The sequence below is a fragment of the Phyllobates terribilis genome, unplaced genomic scaffold (genome assembly GCF_046119375.1).
Source record: "Phyllobates terribilis strain yellow unplaced genomic scaffold, ASM4611937v1 Scaffold_2__4_contigs__length_985480577, whole genome shotgun sequence".
NCBI lineage: Eukaryota > Metazoa > Chordata > Amphibia > Anura > Dendrobatidae > Phyllobates > Phyllobates terribilis.
Genome location: NW_027362762.1, coordinates 83,893,993 through 83,914,814, shown reverse-complemented (window position 1 = coordinate 83,914,814; position 20,822 = coordinate 83,893,993). Strand labels below are relative to the sequence as shown.

General features: G+C 50.2%; 1 protein-coding gene across 2 annotated transcripts in view; it reads left to right on the top strand.

Moving 5' to 3' along the window:
• AMOTL1 (angiomotin like 1) overlaps nucleotides 1–20,822 on the top strand; it is a 186,945-nt gene that overhangs the window by 11,786 nt on the left and 154,337 nt on the right. For both annotated transcript variants that reach the window (XM_073662173.1, XM_073662172.1), the window contains exon 2: nucleotides 9,898–10,003. In XM_073662173.1, coding sequence (XP_073518274.1) covers nucleotides 9,898–10,003 — 106 coding nt within the window. The remainder of the gene's footprint in view (nucleotides 1–9,897; nucleotides 10,004–20,822) is intronic.

Below are 20,822 nucleotides of genomic sequence, written 5' to 3'. Positions count from 1 at the left end.
GCACACAGGGGTTCGCTTCAGTACTTTTACTGGTGATGGTAGTCAGGTACGGTCCGGGGTACTTGCAGGTGGTGTGCACTTCTGGACTTGCTCCCCAGTGAGCGGGTGTAAGGCCTCCTTGCCTGTGTCCTCCTGTCTCTCTCCCTGGAGCTTCTGACCTGCCTGGAACAGGGTCTAGCTTCCTTGATGTTTCTCTCACCCGTATGCTTGGCGGCGAGGGCTTTCCCCTGGTTACCACTATCCCTGGACTCTGGGGCCTTCGTGGTACCTAGTCCTCTAAATGTGCGGTATTCACGGGTGGACCGAGGGATATGAAATCCTCCTCAGTATGCCGGATTCCCTACTGGCCATGGAGGTCCCAATAGGCTCGGGCCCGGTGCCCGGCTTGCATCAGGGGACGAACTCTCTGTGGTTCCTCTGTCCCTGATGGCTCTTCTCCTCTCCTTGTCTTCTGGCCCACTCTAGGCTCTCACTGGCCAGACTAGCCCGCAGCTTGTGCCTAGCCTGGCTTTCAGCCACACAGACTTCAGCTTGTCTGGTGCTGCAGCATCGTGTCACACGCACTGCTTCCCACTGACTGACCTCCTGACTCCACCCCCCAGTATATATATACCTGACAGGGCTCCATCTAGTGGACTTGGGTGGAGGTGTCTGCATGTATTGAGGCCACTGGGGAGAATCCGTATGTGCAACACCAAGGAGTTCTGTGACAGCCTGCAGCCGCAGGGCGTCACATTCCCCCCTAGTACTAGTCAGTACTCCCGGACTGAAACAAATTTTTTAAAACAGGTTACAATGATATCAATAACAATTTTATGAACATAACTATTTTTCTTCCCTTTATGGGAGGCACTTGGCTTGAACGTTGCAATAACAGATTTAATGAACATTATTTATGCTTTACTGTAGCGAAAATATTTTCTTTCTTTTTAATATATATAAAATACTTTTATAACAATTGAGCACACGCACATTAGCAGCAACACAACTTTACTTTCTGCAACGACCAGTTTTGATGAGATCCCTCCTCGGGTGTGTCCCTCTCATCCGGGTAAGCTGGCTTGTGGGGGACCTGCTCCAAACCCCCAACGAAGGCTCTGGGCAGGCTGCAGGACTGGTGTAGGACCACTGGTTTGGCCACGCCAAGCAGGTTTTAGTGGTGGTAGTCTTGTGAAAACCACCAGGGGGCACCTCAGGAGGTGCAAACTATGTACAAGGCGGGTCGTTCACAGTTCCCGACCTCCTAGTAGTTCAGGAACTTATATACTTAAACATGAGAGCTACCGGGGAACTCGTAGCTCAAGGGCGCCCCCTCCTGGGATGCGCCTGGGAATGGGAGCTAGGAGACCCATCCTGGTCATCCTCCCGTTCAGTCAGGGTGTCCTCCTGCAGAAGTTCCGTCACCCTCTGAACATCTAGGGCATACGGCAGAGCCATGGGCATGATCCGTGCCACAGCTCCTGCTTGTGTGGCGACTGCTCCTGCCCGAGCAGCACCGGACGAAGATACTCCTGCGGGGGCGTTGTCGAGGGCCGCGGCGTTCTGCTGATCATCCGCCATCGCTGCGCCCCCCTAGTTAACTGCGGCCTACCTTCCTGCTTGTAGAGCCGGCTGCGGTCCCTCGGACGGGAAGAGGAGAACTGCTCGACTAGCAGTTTCCGGTGCAGGACCTGGCGTCCCCTTGCATCTGACGTCAGGGCGTGCGCTTCCTGGCACGGCGGTCTCCTTCCAGGACCTGACGCTGCGTCAGTGCGTGAGACGGGGCCTGGACTTCGCGCGGTTACGCCCCTCTTCTTCCCACGAGGCAACAGGAAAATGGCGGATAATGGCGGGAAACCTCGGGAATGGCGGGAAATCTTCACCACGGTAAGTGTTACAGTCTTTTAAGGCACACAGTACCCGGTGGCAACGGGCACGGAATACTGTTCGTGATGCCAGAAAGAGTATGACGCGCCCAGGGGATGGGGACAACTCGGTACCCGGGCCTTTACCTGGTTTGGGGATGTTGCGGTGGTCGGCTCCCGGGTCCGTACCCTGGGGTCACTCTTGGAAAAGGGGATTGGAACTTGGATAAAATAAATAAACAGTTTGTGACGCCACCTGTGGTACCTGGTAATGATTACCAGCGCTGCTTCAGACCTTCGGCGGGGGTGTTGGGATGGCAGCTGAGGTGTTTCTGCTCCCCACAGGTGGAGCGGGCCCCCGGGGCAGGGATGGTGTGAAGGGATGCAGGAGAGAGGGGACCCAGCCGGGTCAGAGGAAGAACAGACACGCACACAGGGGTTCGCTTCAGTACCTTTACTGGTGATGGTAGTCAGGTACGGTCCGGGGTACTTGTAGGTGGTGTGCACTTCTGGACTTGCTCCCCAGTGAGCAGGTGTAAGGCCTCCTTGCCTGTATTCTCCTGTCTCTCTCCCTGGAGCTTCTGACCTGCCTGGAACAGGGTCTAGCTTCCTTGATGTTTCTCTCACCCGTATGCTTGGCGGCGAGGGCTTTCCCTTGGTTACCACTATCCCTGGACGCTGGGGCCTTCGTGGTACCTAGTCCTCTAATGTGCGGTATTCACGGGTGGACCGAGGGATATGAAATCCTCCTCAGTATGCCGGATTCCCTACTGGGCATGGAGGTCCCAACAGGCTCGCGCCCGGTGCCCGGCTTGCATCAGGGGACGAACTCTCTGTGGTTCCCTGATGGCTCTTCTCCTCTCCTTGTCTTCTGGCCCACTCTAGGCTCTCACTGGCCAGACTAGCCCGCAGCTTGGGCCTAGCCTGGCTTCCAGCCACACAGACTTCAGCTTGTCTGGTGCTGCAGCATCGTGTCACACTCACTGCCTGACTGACTGACCTCTTGACTCCACCCCCAGTATATATATACCTGACAGGGCTCCATCTAGTGGACTTGGGTGGAGGTGTCTGCATGTATTGAGGCTACTGGGGAGAATCCGTCTGTGCAACACCCAGGAGTTCTGTGACAGCCTGCAGCCGCAGGGCGTCACAAAATAAACCACTCTACATTAACTAATAACAACGCTAAAGCCAGTGCCCTTGGCAGGACAACTTAGTGGGCAAAAGCAAGAAAAATTATGATCTATCGATTCAGGCAACGGATAGTAAATTTAATGGTACCAATGCGTTTATCTTTCATGCTTTACGAGGGGGGTGATTTTGCTGAGAGATTCCCTTTGAATGGAGTTTGTCACCACACAATAACTGTTCAAATCAAGCCCAGGTGCTCGGTGCACCCTTACCATGGCCAAACAGTTCAGTGTATCTTCCCAGCCACTTGTTTTGCATCTATCTCTGCCAGAGAATGGCGGAAATAGATGGAAAACTCTTTGGCAATGGTAAGGTTGCACCGAGCACTTGTGCTTGATTTAAACAGTTATTTTATGCCGACAGTCACAATGCCAGTGGACCCCAATGAAAATATATAGAACTACATTGCCTATGGTCAGGTTTGAACCTAGGCCTCTATCTGCTGCAAGTCAAGCAGGCTAACCACTGAGCCATCATGCCTTCCTGGCACTTGGCAACCCATTCAATTGATGCTATCTTCTGACATGTCATTGTGACATGACCAAAGGTCGATAAAATATGGATGACAAGGAAGATGGATGGCATAGGAAGTCCATTCAATGGCTGAGGGATCCATGATAAGAAGGTTGGTCGTTTCCTTTTTTCGTATGGACTGTGTAAACCTTAATGAACTTTCCCTTCTCTATAATCATCAGTAATCAGTAGAATTTTGGTCAAATTTTCTATCAGTCTGTAAGGTTCACCTGCTGAAGTGGATTCACTAAGCTTCAGGTCCGTGTATGTACACTGGCCCCAAGAGTTGGTGTAGCTTCCTAGAGGACATGAGGACTTGGACAATCTGGAATCTCAGGAACAGTAGGACAGATGAATCTAGCAGGGATGTTGAAGCACAATATGCACAGATAGTGGACACCAACATAGGACTCTAGAGACTCAATAATAAGACACAGGTGTGTGTCTTAGTGAGCCTAGGGAGGCCTAAGCCTAGGGAGATGAGGTCATTGAGCCACACCGAGCCACTTACAAATCCCAAAGTGGAGAACAACAGAGGGCACCAGACGCAGGGGAGGGAAGTTGAGCCTGAGACACTTGGGACAGGTCTGTAGCACAGTCTTTTTTCCAGAAAGGGATTGAAAAGTGATTTGAAAACCCGAGATTGTGCTCTCCATCCAAGTGTGCTTAAAGTGACTAATGGTGGCACTAAAAAGTGCACTAATATTTGGTCTCTTGTAGCCCTCTCCAACAGGAGAAAGGTCCCCAATAACCATTTCCTATCCCTCTAAGCCAGAAGGCCACAGCGAGGATCAGGGACATATAGCTTCCCCTAGCCAATGCCAAGGGAGACCCAATTTTGTTCCTAGCATTTGCCTGGGCTGCCACCCAAGCAAGAACCAGGAGCCATCGATAATCAGCTCTTGAGAGAGAGAGGAGAGCCAGGGGTCGTGGGGGGTGGAACCTGATGTCCACATACTTCCCCTCTAGACCGATCAGGAGGGAACCCATGAAGGAACAGCTCCCTGAAAAGTTTTAGTGACTGACACACCACAGTGAAAGGGTGACACACAAGTGAAAACAATCAAAGTAAATAGTGAAGGTTGTCCGTTGTAATACTGGTCGGACTTTCAACCGGGAATTTTAAAATTCCCCATCCTTGCTAAAAGGCAGTGTGCTTAAATAAATATGAAAATGTAAAGTGCTAGTCGAAAAGTGCTGAAATTCAAGTGGGATTGAAAAGTGATGGGGGAGGAAAAGAAACATCAGTGTCTTCTCTATCAACATGGAGAAGACGGTGGCATGAAACACCAGGATCAGGAGGGCTATTTTGACTATGGAAACACCTATCCTCTATGTATGGGTAGGTTTATTTTTTATTTTATATTCTTTTCTTTTTATTTTTTCCTACGTTTTTTTCCCACACCATTTGCACATTTTATAAATATTAAAAATTAATTTCATAAGAAGTGAGCAAAATTAGACAGACACGTCGTCCCACATATCACAGAACGAGTTTAGGTGACAAAATCATATGATGTGCTTTAAGAATATTACCATTTTATTACAGCAGAAGACCGAGACCTGGAGGTAAAGGGGCCGATCTAATATTAACATAGGCACCACCACCATGGTTGTAAGCCCCTCTCATTGTCACTTTCATACATCTCCACTCATATTTCACAATGTTCCTCTCCTCTCTTCTAGAAATGAAAGGAGCCCTTTGTTAGGTCGGACATGACCTCCGACTGGTTGACTTTTTGACCTTTCATAAGGAGGTCACACAATCAAGTGGCTTCCAGAGTAATTAGAAGCAGGTAATTAGGCTATGGAGGTTAATCTGGAGGAAGGAGAACATCCTGTAGCACCCGGCAGACAAAAATACAACTTTTTTTTTGCAGATTGAGAAATGAATTGTGCATTGTTTAATTTCTGGTTACTCACCATGATTGGTATTGGTGCCAGTGGCAGGAGGGGGGGCAGGGAGCTGTGGTTTCCAGGTGGTTGGCTGATGTGGCCTCAAAAGGACAATGGAGTATTATATTGTTGAAGCCCATATAGTTTTGTATATTCACAGACTTTAGTAATGCAATCAGAAGTATTACTGGAAGGGTTTTGGGCCCCCATGGGCACAAGGATCTGGGTGCCAGTGCTACCTGTGCACATGCTTACCCTATACTTACAGCTGAAGAAGTAATAAATCCAATTTGTACCTCCTTGATAACCCCTGATCCTCTATGGATTCCATAAATCATAATAAGACACAGCTTGTCTTAGTGAGATAACTTCTTTTAAAGGGGGTTTCTCCTTTGAACTTGTTAGAAGGATTTCTTGGCAATAAAGTGATCACAAACTGTTCTAGTACTGGGCCCCTCCGGCAATCAGCCGTGATTGGTAGGGAATCCGGAGAGTAAATGTTCAAATTCCCTGCAGCACCTCAAGAGGGGAAAAAAAACATTGCAGGAGTGACCATTCAAGCCAATGGGTTGCCTGTGTAATGTAGGAGAGGTCAGGTCCTCCAGAGCAAGAGCTAAGTCTGTGTTACACGCACGCCACTAGGTTCAGATAGGGGCGAGACAGGTTATATGAATTCTTTGGAATCCTGGGGGAACCGTTACTCAGGGCGACCATAGACCATGTGCTGCAGCTTCTCTCAGGCACACAGGGGTATTGACCCTCAGGCACAGACACGTAGGTTGTTTCACTTGCTGACCAGAAACACTTGACAAGAGTCCTCATAAACGGCAGAACAGTAGCATTTAATAAGAAGCCGCACAGCCAGTGCAAGTTAAGTCTTATGACCAACAGGCTCCAGTGACAAGCAGTACAGTTTCTTTAGCAGCACAGCAGTTCACATTCTTCCCAGTAGTACAGGACAGCACAGTTCTAATGCAAAGGCACATTAATGAACACAGCATTCTTTATAGCACAGTAAGATGGAGGGGGGGGGGGTTTGCTGAGGGAGATGATCCCTGTGACACCATTTCTTCCAGTCCTTATCTTTCTGCCTGACAATACTCTGCACTGTTAGTTCAGGAACTCTACCTGACCTGTGCTTTGCTTCACTCCTGACTTGAATCCTTTTCACTTGCAGGGCCGCTTCTGTGAGATACAGATCACACACACCACCTTTTTTCTTCAACTCCAGCCAGACAGTAAACAATTTCCCCACAATCCCCCTGGGGCTCTGCTAAAACACTCCCCTTCTCCTGTGACTGTGCTAACCCCTCTAGTTGCTGGATGCTTCTGGAGCACAACACTTCCTGTCTCCTGTACTTGTGTTACTTCTAATAGTTGCTGAATGCTTTTAAAGCAACAGCACTACTTCTGCATGTCACACTCTGCAACAGGACTACTTCTGCATGTCACATCTGGCCAATAGATGGAGATCTAGAACAGAGGATTATTAATTCTGAATCAGTTTATAGGGTGTATTAAAAATACAGAATAATGCTTCAAAGGGAATATGTCTTCACCAAAAAAACACAGTTTAAATCAAATTTTATGTTAAATGCATTTAAAAAAATAGTAATGATTTTTTTTTTCACATAACGATCTGTATTAAAAGAAAACTTTTAGAAGTCTTGCAATTTTCACACTGCTACTTGGGCTTTCATAGACTCCTACTTCGTATTATTTCAGCAGATCCATGTATACTCGAGCAACCAGAGGCTGACTCTGACCCTATCTTTTGTATTGAAGTGAGCTTGTGCAAAGCTCATTGCGAAGGAATGGGGAGGAGGGGAGCTGTGACATCACCTATTGTGATTGGTGGATATTGTGTTATCAGCTGTATAATGAGGTTTTACCTGTCATTAATGATAGTGAGGTTTCTCTAAAGTCTTCTGTTAATATCCCTTTAAATATAAAATTCACCTAGACTGCAGTTTGTCGTTCACATTGCACCTATTTCCAATGTCATTTGCATTGCTTGTTAATACTTGAAAGGGGCGATAATATTATTTTAGGGAATTAAAGGGTATGTACCAAGATGGGGAGCGATTGCCGGAACTCCCATAAATCCCAAGATCATTAATAGAGTAGATCCCGAGGATGCGCACCTCCGTTGCATTCATTCCTAATGGGAGTTCCATAGACAAGCTTGACTGTCTCCACCGGTCATATTGAGTATAGATGCCTCTGCTCCATGAGGGGTTTCAAAGCCCTCTTCTTCAGTATCTGTGAGGGACCCAGTGGTTGGACCTCTAACCATCTGTAAGTCATTCCTTATCCTATGGATAGAGGTAACTTCTAATCTTGGTTCATACCCTTTAATATTTAAGCATTTCCCTTGAATATTCAAGGGTATTAAAGATTCAATACATTATCCTGAATTTCTAGCAAAGCCCTTTAGAGACTGCAATTCAATTGAAACCCACTGGGTGGCCGCACATAGACATATATAATATAAACATCACCCAACAGAGTATCTTAAAAAAAATAAAGCTGGTCATCATATGCCATTTATCTAGGGTTACGTCAAGCCAAAAGTAAAGGCAAGGAAAGACACATCTGAATATGTAAGAACACTATAGAAAAGTGAAGGTGCAGCAACAGCTTAGTAGTGTTCTAATACACTGCTCAAAAAAAATAAAGGGAACACTTAAAAACAGAATATAACTCCAAGTAAATCAAACGTCTGTGAAATCAAACTGTCCACTTAGGAAGCAACACTGACAATCAATTTCACATGCTGTTGTGCAAATGAAATAGACAATAGATGGAAATTATTGGCAATTATCAAGACATCCTCAATAAAGGAGTGGTTCTGCTGGTGGGGACCACAGACCACATCTCAGTACCAATGCTTTCTGGCTGATGTTTTGGTCACTTTTGAATGTTGGTTGTGCTTTCACACTCGTGGTAGCATGAGACGGACTCTACAACCCACAGTAGTTGCTCAGGTAGTGCAGCTCATCCAGGATGGCACATCAATGCGAGCTGTGGCAAGAAGGTTTGCTGTGTCTGTCAGCGTAGTGTCCAGAGACTGGAGGCGCTACCAGGAGACAGGCCAGTACACCAGGAGACGTGGAGGGGGCCGTAGGAGGGCAACAACCCAGCAGCAGGACCGCTACCTCCGCCTTTGTGCAAGGAGGAACTCGAGGAGCACTGCCAGAGCCCTGCAAAATGACCTCCAGCAGGCCACAAATGTGCATGTGTCTGCACAAACGGTTAGAAACCGACTCTATGAGGGTGGTATGAGGGCCCGACGTCCACAGATGGGGGTTGTGTTCACAGCCAAACACCGTGCAGGACGCTTGGCATTTGCCACAGAACACCAGGATTGGCAAAGTCGCCACTGGCGCCCTGTGCTCTTCACAGACGAAAGCAGGTTCACACTGAGCACATGTGACAGACGTGACAGAGTCTGGAGACGCCGTGGAGAGCTATCTGCTGCCTGCAACATCCTTCAGCATGACGGTTTGGCAGTGGGTCAGTAATGGTGTGGGGTGGCATTTCTTTGGAGGGCCACACAGCCCTCCATGTGGTCGCCAGAGGTAGCCTGACTGCCATTAGGTACCGAGATGAGATCCTCAGACCCCTTGTGAGACCATATGCTGGTGCGGTTGGCCCTAGGTTCCTCCTAATGCAGGACAATGCCAGACCTCATGTGGCTGGAGTATGTCAGCAGTTCCTGCAAGATGAAGGCATTGAAGCTATGGACTGGCCCGCCCGTTCCCCAGACCTGAATCCGATTGAGCACATCTGGGACATCATGTCTCGCTCCATCCACCAACGTCACATTGCACCACAGACTGTCCAGTAGTTGGCGGATGCTTTAGTCCAGGTCTGGGAGGAGATCCCACCTCATCAGGAGCATGCCCAGGCGTTGTAGACAGGTCATACAGGCACGTGGAGGCCACACACAATACTAAGCCTCATTTTGACTTGTTTTAAGGACATTACATCAAAGTTGGATCAGCCTGTAGTGTCTTTTCCCACTTTAATTTTGGGGATGACTCCAAATCCAGGCCTCCATTGGTTAATAAATTTGATTTCCATTGATGATTTTTGTGTGATTTTGTTGTCAGCACATTCAACTTTGTACAGAATAAAGTATTCAATGAGAATATTTCATTCATTCAGATCTAGGATGTGTTATTTGAGTGTTCCCTTTATTTTTTTTGAGCAGTGTATGTTCTCCAGAAGCAATTTAGCTGCATTTTAGAAACTAAGGGTTGTTAAGACTATTTTGAAACATCTGCCTAGAGTACTAGGAGAGTTTGTCCCACATCTGATTGTCATTATAATAGTTAGTGATGACTTGTACCTAAATATAGAGGACACTTAGATTGCAAGACAGCAGATATGTTGCAACTGAAACTCTGGGTACCCAAATAAGGTAAAGTAATCTCTTTGATTTCCTTAGGTGCCATCACATCAACTGACTTTTTGTGGGACCATGGATGAGAGATGGCTGCAGGATGACATGGGCAGAATACAGCACATTGTTCACCGCATGGGATCAAGACGAGGTATGGATTCTGTTGAAATATTATACCAAAGTGCAAATAATTTTTAAAGGTGTAAAAGAAAGCCTTGTTATTTCCCTCATAGGTACCTTCTACAGGATCATCATAATGTCTTTGATGAGCATTCCAGAGACCTCAAACTAAATACTGTATGTGTGAAATAACCGTTAATTCTTTACGTAGATTTTAACTTGTAGTTTCTTGTAGTGTCTTGTAGCCCATGACCACCAAGAATATTCTGCTGGACCAGTCTAACTCTGGTCCAAGTCATTATCTTCCTCTCCCTGATTACTGGAACCAAAAGAGCTTTTGACACATATGTGACACCATCAGAATGTGAGGATCTGGTGTTGGCTTCATTGAAGATCATTTAAAGATCTGTTGGTATCTCCATAAGAGTGTGAGAATCTGGTGATGTATCTACAAGATTGTAAAAATCTGGTGGTGTCTCCACAACAGCGTAAATATAGGTTGTTGTCTCTAAGAATGCAAACAAACTGGTGGCTCCATGAGAGTGTAAAGATCTGATGGTACCTTCACAAGGCCATGAAGATCTGGTGATGCCTCTGTAAGAATGTCAAGATCTGAAGGTGTCTATAAAAGATTGTGTAGATTTGGTGGGGTCTCTATAGGCATGTGATCTAGTGGTGTTTCCCTATGATTGGGAAAATCTGGTAGTGATTCAATAAGAGTGTGAAGATCTGGTGGTGTCTTCACAAGAGAGTCAAGATCTGGTGGCATCTCCACAAGAGTGTGAAGATCTTGTGGTGTTTGTGACTCGCCCAGGGGAATGGAGATGACTCGGTACCTGGGCCTTTAGCCTGGCCTTTAGGGATGTCGCAGTGGTCGGCTCCCGGGCCCGTACCCTGGGGTCGCTCCTTAAAAAGGGATTGTTGGTTAATTTTAGTTTTATAAAAGTTCGTGACGCCACCTGTGGCTTCTGGTGAGGATCACCAGTGCTGCGCAGTCCACTGAAGCCGATGATAAGGCAGCTCGATGGTATAGCTCCCCACAGGTGGAGCTAGGCCTCAGGGCAGTGCAGGGAAAGGGACGCAGGACAGGCGAGACCCAGCCGGGTGAGAGCAAGAACAGGGACAGACACGATAGTCACTTCAGTACCTTTTACTGATGGAAATTCAGGCACGTCCCGGAGCTCTGTAGGGTGAAGGGTGTATATCAGGATCCTCCCCAATGAGCGGGTTTTGGGCCTCCTGTTTCTTGCCTCTGCGTAGTAAGTTTCTGACCTGCCTGGAGCTAGGCCTAACTTTGTCTCTGTCCTGCGCTGGCTGACCTTGTGGTCGGGCCTTCTCTTGGTGTGCACGCTCCCGACTTACGGGGCCTATGTGTCTCCTGGCTCTGTTACGTATCAGCACTTTAGCGATCCTGGGACTTGTAGTTCTCTAGGGATTCCGGTTTATCTTACTGGGTCATAGAGATCCCGGTAAACTTCGGACCCGGTGTCCGGTATCAGCTTCGGGGTGAGCTAGTTAAGCTCCTCTGCCCCCTGTGTACTAAATCTCCACTTTGCCTTCGGCCTACTCGGGCCCTCACTAGGCTACTCACACTAACAGCAGCTTGCCGCGCTTCACCGATCTTATGGCGCCGGCACACCTAAGCTCACTTCTCTGAGCTACACTGAGTCTTGATCTGGATAAGCTCCACTGCAGGATAGCAATTGCAGGAGCTGGAACAGGCTTTTGTCCTCTGAGGTAACTCTTCTCAGACTGCACTGGACTCACTGCTAAACCAGACTCAACTAGACTCAATTGTTTCTGCATCTCACTCTGCAGGAACTAACTCAACAGGTTCTGCTCTCTGTCAACTCCAGTCTAGACTAACTGCTGCCTGGCTCCACCTTCCCTATTTATCTATCCCTAACGGGCTCCCTCTGGTGGTCTGAGGTGGAAGGTGGAGATGTGTGAATGGTTATGGGGGCCTCTTGTGGAGGAATCCTTCAATACACCCTTCTAGGATCTGTGATACCAAGCACAGCTGGGTGTCACATTTGCACAAGGATGTAAAGATCTCATGAGGTCTCCACAAGGCTAGGAAGATCTGGTGATGCTTCAATAAGAGTGTCAAGATCAGAAGATGTCTTCACATGAGTGTGAAGATCTGATGTGGTTTGTATAGGAGTGTTAAGGTCTGGTAAGGGTCTCCATAAAAGTATAATCTGGCGGTGTCTCAATAAGAATGGGAAAAGTGTGAAGTGTGAAGATCTGTTAGTATCTCCAAAAGAGTGTGATGATCTGCTGATGCATCCACAAGAGTGTAAAAATCTGATGGTGTTATCATACAAGTGTAAATATAGGGTGTTGTCTCCAAGAATGGGAAAATCTCGTGGTGTCTCCATGAAGGTGTGAAGAGCTGGTGGTGTCTGCACAAGAGAGTAAAGATCTGATGGTGTCTGTACAAGACCATAAAGATCTGGTGTTTTCTGCACAAGAGCATAAAGGTCTGGTGGTGTCTGTGATGCGCCCCCTGGGCCGTGGGGTACTCAGTGCCGGGCCGGTCGGTGCAGGGGAAGTCACAGTGGCAGTGACCCGGTCCGTGACCCAGGGCTGTCAATAAAAGGGGTTTTAAAGAAAAGGGGATTATAGTTTTTATAGTTTAATGTTCGTGACGCCACCTGTGGTATGCAGCTATTTGGAGCCGCCGCTGCGGTGCAGATCCCCTGGAGCTGATGGTGACGCAGCAGAGTTGGTTCAGCTCTCCACAGGTAGAGCTAAGCTCCAGAGCGGTGCTGTGATGGTTAATGATGAGGTAGATGTTGCTGTGCAGTGTAGTGCAGGGGATGGCGCGGATAATAATTCTAGGACACAGTGGGGTGCAGTCTTCAAGGTTTACTCACAGTTGTTGAACTCCAGGCTACCAGTACCAGGGTAACCTCCCACGTCATCCTGCGTTCACCAAGGAAGGGGTTCAGAAATCCCTCAGGTATTTCAGGAGTACATTAACGGGACCCCGTTCTATGTGCCTTCCTCGGTCGTCTTCCTGCGCTGGCTCTCACCCTCCTGCCCTGCACCTTATAATCAGTGTCCCAAGCCGGTAGCCTCGGATCTTGTCAGGTGACCTGCAGTCCCCTGGACCCTCTGTGGCCACCTTTTCGGCGATGTTATTGTGGTGGTTGGCAGCTGCACCTTGCAAGTACAGCAGCCTCCGGTTTCTAGCTGAGCCTTGTAGTTCTCCACTAGTTTAGGGGCCGGTCCCCTCTGCGGCCTGATCCCTCTACGTTCCTGCAGATTCAGGCGCACGGGTGGCATCCGCACTTCCCATGCCCCTAGGATCCCTTCTGTTCCTCCTGGTGCCTTCCCTGCTCCCGTCCTCTCTCTCTCTTTCCTGGGCCTCTCAGGCTAGGCCTGACTCCTCTTTCTCTCCTCTCGACCCCTGCTCCAAGCACTGGAGCCAGGAGCCTGGACCTCCTCCACTGCTCTCCTGAGCAGGACTGGCTGCTTCTAGATGGTTCCTTGCTTTCTTATACTCCTTCTGAAGTGCTCCCCTAAACTACTTCCTCCACCCACACCCACTACATGGTTCCACCCTCCAGCTAGGGACCAGGGACTGTGCTCTCCCTTAGGAGCAATCTCACCCTTCCCTCTGAAGTGGAGTGTAATGGATGCAAGTGTGTGGGTCCCGGGCAGTACTCCATCCTTACCTGAGAGTGGGATACCACACCTCTGGATGAGATGCAGTACCTCTGTGGCGACTGAACCCGCAGGGGCGCCACATACCCCCCTGGTAAAACACAGCACGTCCGCGGGCTGGAACAGAGTAAAAACAAGGTACTTTAGACATACAAAATTTTTAGAATGCATTCACATAGAAGAACATCATAACTTTTCTTCCCTTTATGGGAGGCTCATTTTCTTAAACGTTACAGGTTTCTATTAGCATATAAAACATTATAAAACCACTTTTAATAACATTCTTCTTCATACTCATAAAACATTTTTCCATATACAACACATTTTCTGCTCAATACAGTGAGATCTATAACCGGGTGTCCATCTCACTGGAGAAGGTGCAATTTGAGGGACCAGTTTCAAAACCCTCAACGTAGGCCCTGGGCGTGGCTGCAGGGCATAGGTGATCCAGCTGTTGACCATGTCTTCGGCCACGCCAAACGGGTTTTTGTTCTGTGGTCTGTATAAAACCAATAAGAAGCACCTTAGGAAGTGCAAACTATATACAGTTTAAAAGTTTTTGGCTGTCTTCAGCCTGTCAGTTCTTTGTGCCTTAACCGGGTACACTAGGTAAATAAACAAAACTTTTCAAACACGCAGCATTCCTGCTTTACCCTTACGGGTAACTATATACAGTCTCTTTATTTCTAACTAACAGTTCAGTAGTGGGGCCCCCTCTGGGGGAACATTGACCCACCACTAGATGGCCCAGCCGGGTCATCTTCTTCAGATGGAAAGGGTACATTCTCCTCCTCCACCTTCGCGGACCAATCCCAGACCGCACTTCTGTACACCCATTCTGGTGAGGGGGCAGGTGGCTCCTGCAGGGGGCCCAGGAGCAGGTCGGTGTTGGAAGCGCCCGGGGAAGGAGGTTCCTGTAGGGGGACCAGGAGTAGATCAGCGCCACGGGACAGGGATGCTGCTCCTACCTGCTCCCGCGGTCACTCCGGCATTATCTGTCACCTCCCGCTCCAGGAGGAGCTCCGCCGGGGTTGGGGCGCCGCTGATGGAAATCAGCGCTGACTGCTGCCAAGTCACCAACTTCTCCAGCAACTCGCTTCTCCATATACCGACGGCAGTTTGCTGGGCCTCCTCCATCCACCGGCCCAGCTGTTGTACCTCATCACGGAGGAATCCTGTATCCTCCAGAGGACAGTTTAGCCACGACTCCCTCCAGGTTGAGGGATACTGCTCCAGGCAGCAGGCCACGGGCCGGAGTTTGAGCCCGGTCTCCCTCCATTGTGCCTGCCGGGTGCGGTCTGGCTGCTCTGCTGGAGACCCCGTCCTGTCTCCAAGGTTTCTTTTCTCCTCTTTCTGGGGCGGTCCCATGGCTGCTTGCTGTCGGCCACACCTGGGGGCGGCTTCCCCAGACTGATGGACAGATCCAGGTATATGGCCACAGGCACATGGGGCGGGCTGCGCTTTGGCGCCATTCTGGGACCCGGCCCACGATGGGGGGTTTCTTGTTGTCTTTTATCACGCACATAATGGCGCCCATTCTTCTGGGGTGGGCGCCACATTCAGTATCAAACACAGTCTCTAGGCGCACAGTACCCGGTTATAACGGGTTGGTTTGCATCCTGTTCGTGACGCCAAATATGACGCGCCCCCCGGGCCGTGGGGTACTTGGTGCCGGACCGGTCGGTGCAGGGGATGTCACAGTGGCAGTGACCCGGTCCGTGACCCAGGGCGGTCAATAAAAGGGGTTTTAAAGAAAAGCGGATTATAGTTTTTATAGTTTAATGTTCGTGACGCCACCTGTGGTATGCGGCTATAGGGAGCCGCCGCTGCGGGGGCCGATTCTCTGGAGCTGATGATGACGCAGCAGAGTTGGTTCAGCTCTCCAGAGGTAGAGCTAAGCTCCAGAGCGGTGCTGTGATGGTTAAGGATGAGGTAGATGTTGCTGTGCAGTGTAGTGCAGGGGATGGCGCGGATAATCATTCTAGGACACAGTGGGGTGCAGTCTTCAAGGTTTACTCACAGTTGTTGAACTCCAGGCTACTAGTACCAGGGTAACCTCCCACGTCGTCCTGCGTTCACCAAGGAAGGGGTTCAGCAATCCCTCAGGTACTTCAGGAGTACATTAACGGGACCCCGTTCTATGTGCCTTCCTCGGTCGTCTTCCTGCGCTGGCTCTCACCCTCCTGCCCTGCACCTCACAATCAGTGTCCCAAGCCGGTAGCCTTGGACTTGTCGGGCAACCTGCAGTCCCCTGGACCCTCTGTGGCCACCTTTTCGGCAATGTAATTGTGGTGGTTGGCAGCTACACCTTGCAAGAACAGCAGCCTCCGGTTTCTAGCTGAGCCTTGTAGTTCTCCACTAGTTTAGGGGCCGGTCCCCTCTGCGCAGTGGCGTACCGCCAATGGCGGCAGACCACGCCACTGCTATGGGGCCCGTGGCCGGAGGGGGTCCGTGAGGGCCCCAAGCAGCGTGGGAACGAGGAGGATAGGTGAGTAGGAGGTTGCGGCGGCAGAGGAGCGGGTTGCGGCAGTGGAGGAGCGGGGCACACGCTGTAGCCGCTGCTGCAGCTACCACGTGTGCCCGCTAATAAAGGGACATGAATATTCCCTCTTCTCCACTCCCATGGGCGTGGAGAAGACGGAATATTCATTCTCTTTAGTAGCGGGCACGGAGGAGCGCTGAGCCCCGGCTCCTGCTGTCAGTGCCCGCCGCTAAAGAGAAAGCATATTCACGCTTCTCCACGCCCATAGTTCCGGCGTGGAGAGGAGTGAATGTGCCGGCAGCAGCTCACCTCGGCTTCTGAGAGCGCGCGCAGCTCAGATGCCGACATGAGCTGCTGCAGACAGGACTCAGCGCTGGAGCAGAGGTGAGGAAGGAAGGTGAGTATTAGTGTTTATTGTTTTATGTGTGCAGTGATTGGGGGGATGAGGAAGCCACACATACCAGGATACTTGGATTGAGGAGGCCACACATACCAGGAATGGGGGATTGAGGAGGCCACACATACCAGGAATGGGGGATTGAGGAGGCCACACATACCAGGATTTGGGATTGAGGAGGCCACACATACCCGGATTTGGGGATTGAGGAGGCCACACATACCAGGATTTGGGGATTGAGGAGGCCACACATACCAGGAATGGTGGATTGAGGAGGCCACACATACCAGGAATGGGGGATTGAGGAGGCCACACATACCAGGAATGGGGGATTGAGGAGGCCACACATACCAGGAATGGGGGATTGAGGAGGCCACACATACCAGGAATGGGGGATTGAGGAGGCCACACATACCAGGAATGGGGGATTGAGGAGGCCACACATACCAGGAATGGGGGATTGAGGAAGCCACACATACCAGGGATTGTGGGATTGAGGGGGCCACACATACCAGGGATTGGGGGATTGAGGAGGCTACACATACCAGGGATTGTGGGGGCCACACATATGAGGATGGGGAAATTTACCAGTAGCTGCTGCATTTCCCACCCTAGGCTTATACTCAAGTCAATAGGTTTTCCCATTTTTATGTGGTAAAATTAGGGGCCTCGGCTTATATTCGGGTCGGCTTATTTAAAATATACGGTATTTTAAAATCAGTGAGCACGTGGTGCCCATAATACTGCAGGACTGTGGCGTGCATTATACTATATGGGGCTGCATTTTACCCTATGGGGTGTGTAATATACTGTATGGAGGACTATGGGGAGTGCATTATATTCTATGGAGGACCATGGGAAGTTCATTATACTATATGGAGGATTATGTTGGGTGCATTATACTATATGGAGGTTTATGGGGGGAGCATTATACAATATGGAGGATTATGGGGGCGCATTATACTATATGGAAGATTATTGGTGGTGCATTATACTATATGGAAGGCTATGTGGGGCCATTATAATATTTTGAGGGCTATGTGGGGGGCCATTATACTGTATGAAAGCAATTATACAGTGTGAAGGTTTGTGTGGGGTCATTTTACTGTTTAGAGGGCTGTGTGGGGGCCATTATACTGTTTGGAGGGCTGTGTGGGGGCCATGAGAGTGTATGGAGGGCTCTGTGGGGTTCACAGTTGGGGGATTATACTGTGTTAGGGTCACCATACTTTGCCGTGGGAGTTGAAGTTGGGTACAATAGGGTCATTATACTGTGCATGTGGAGGAATGCACCACAGGGGTATCATACTGTTTTGGGGGCACTTTTGTTGGCATCATACCTTATGGGGGCAATGAAGGAGGAATCTACGACTTCAGAAGGAGGTAAATTACTATGTAAAGGCTGGAAAGTTATGAGATCTGCTCTTCTGTGACACAGACAAATATTTATTTTTTGTAGGGGGGGGGCCCAATTAGAGCTTCTGCTATGGGGCCCCATCACTTCTATGTACGCCCCTGCCTCTGCGGCCTGATCCCTCTACGTTCCTGCAGATTCAGGCGCACGGGTGGCATCCGCACTTCCCGTGCCCCTAGGATCCCTTCTGTTCCTCCTGGTGCCTTCCCTGCTCCCTTCCTCTCTCTCTCTTTCCTGGGCCTCTCAGGCTAGGCCCGACTCCTCTTTCTCTCCTCTCAACCCCTGTCCCAAGCACTGGAGCCAGGAGCCTGGACCTCCTCCACTGCTCTCCTGAGCAGGACTGGCTGCTTCTAGATGGTTCCTTGCTTTCTTATACTCCTTCTGAAGTTATCCCCTAAACTACTTCATCCACCCACACCCACTACATGGTTCCACCCTCCAGCTAGGGACCAGGGACTGTGCTCTCCCTTAGGAGCAATCTCGACCCTTCCCTCTGAAGTGGAATGTAATGGATGCAAGTGTGTGGGTCCCGGGCGGTACTCCATCCTTACCTGAGAGTGGGATACCACACCTCTGGATGAGATGCAGTACCTCTGTGGCGACTGAACCCGCAGGGGCGCCACATCTGCACAAGAGTGTAAAGATCTGGTGGTGTCTCTGACGCGCCCCTGGGCCTGTGTCGCGCTGCGTTGCGCACGCGGGAGCTTACCCGGAGCCGGATCTCTTTAGGGTTGTAGTCTCGTGGCGGTGATCCGGTCCGTGCCCAGGGAGTCAAACTAAGTGGCAGTCTATGGCAGTAGATGTTAACTTGATCGACTACGCCACCCGTTGAGTGCGGCTTTGAAGCCGCCGCTGCAGAACAGTCCACTGAGGCCAGGTGTATAAGGATGTGCAGCGTGGTGGTATAACCCCCAACGGGAGGGGTATGGCCTCAGGGCAGCAGGGATAGATGATGGGGGTGATGGTGGTACACGAGCGCAACAAAGACAACTCGGAGTCTTGGTGGTGCAGTTCAGGGTCTTTACTCACGGTTACTTGGTTACTGCTCCAGGCCACCGCTGCAGAGGTGGCCGCCTGTGTCGCGCTGTGCTCACCAGGTGAGGGGCTCGGTTAACTCCCAGGTCTTTCTGGAGTGCTTTGCAGGACCCCCTTTATGTCCCCTGTTTCTGGTCTTCAACCCCACTAGTGACCACGCTTATGTCCAGCTGCCTCGGACCTTCTTGGTGGGCAAACGTTGGCCTGCGTTTCCCAGGTCCTATGTGGTGCCTTTCTAGCGGGTGTGGCGAGGGGCTGCTCCACATGTAATGTCGCAGCCTCCGGTTCTTAGTTGAGGGTAGTTTCTCTCCTCCACTCATTTGGGATCCGGTTCGCATCTTCTTGACCTGACCCCCCTACTCAGGTAGCGGCGGGCGTGTGGTGGCTACCAGCCAGTCCACACCCCTGGGGTCCCCTCTGTCCTTCCTGGAGCCCAGTCTGCTCCTCTTCCTCCTTCTCCAGGCTCAGGCCTCCTGACAGGGCCTGCCTGTGGAGCAGAGCCCATAAAGCAGCTCTGCTCCCTGTCTTCTCCTCTCTCAACTCCCTCCCTTTCCAAGATGGTGCCTCCCTTTATACTCCTGTACAGAGTGCACCCAGGATCTACTTCCCCCACGCACACACTACCGGGTTCCCTTCTCTAGGTGTTCCCTCCCCCCACTCCAGCCAGGGACATGCTCACTCGTGCCTGCATAACTAATGGGAGCACCGTCGAGCTGTCCCCCGGAAATGTGGTGTAGTGCATGTGGGTGTTAGGGTCCTGAGCCACACTCCATCCTTACCTGGAAGTGAGATATCGCACATCTGGGTGAGATGCAATACCTCTGCAGCAACCGAACCCTCGGGGTGCTACATTCCACCCTGGCAAAACCCAGCACGTCCGCGGGCTGGAACTGAGCAAAAGACAGGGTATACATTAGAACATGCAAATTTTTCATAAACAACAAGTACAACAGGTATCAACATTCAGTTTCCCTTTATGGGAACGGCTCTCTCTTAAACGGTATAAGTGCATATGTACTGTTCTGGAACTCTTTTTCATAGTAACACATTCTAGCATATAAATTTTTCATATAAAACATTTCTAGCAGCAGATCCACGAAGAAGTCTCTTTATAACAGGTCACAGTTTATTCTGCAACCAGGTGTCCATTTTCCTAAAACAGGGAGACGTAACCAGGTAGGGGTCTGTCCTGCCCCGAGTCCTTAACAGTCTTTTAGTCCATCCTGGGTTACGCTCCAACTATGTACACAGGATTCCCGGTAAATCCACCAAGGACTCCTATACATTACTAGAAACACATAATTATTTACAGGATATGGCCGCTCTCAGTCCTCGGCCAGGTAGGGGTGGCTGTTCTCAGTCCCCAGCCAGTTAGAGGGAAAAGGGGTGGCTGTTCTCAGTCCCCAGCCAGATAGGGGATAAGGGAAACAGTTCTCTTTCTGTCCCAACGGGGACCACACTCTTAGTGGAAACAGTCCCACAACAGTCCTTATACCCGGTCGGGTAACTATTCACATCTCCTCTTTTACCGTTTACGATTAACGGTGTGCTCCACACGCTCCTTTCTCTTTCTCAGGTTCAGACCCGTCCGGGCCCTCTTGGTACTCGGGGTCTGAGTGGTACTATTAATGACGCCCGGGGTCAGGGGGTGCGACTTTGGGCCTGGGCGCGGGCTGGTGGTGGCAGTGCCCAGGTCTGGAGCAGGTCTGCGTCTGCAGCGCCCGGGATCGGCGGCTCCACCGGGTGGCCCGGGAGCAGGCTGACGCTGGCAGCGTCCGGGACAGGGAGACTCCTCTTACCTGCTCCCGCGACCGCTCCTGCGTCACGCGTCTTCTCCTTTGCTGGTCGGG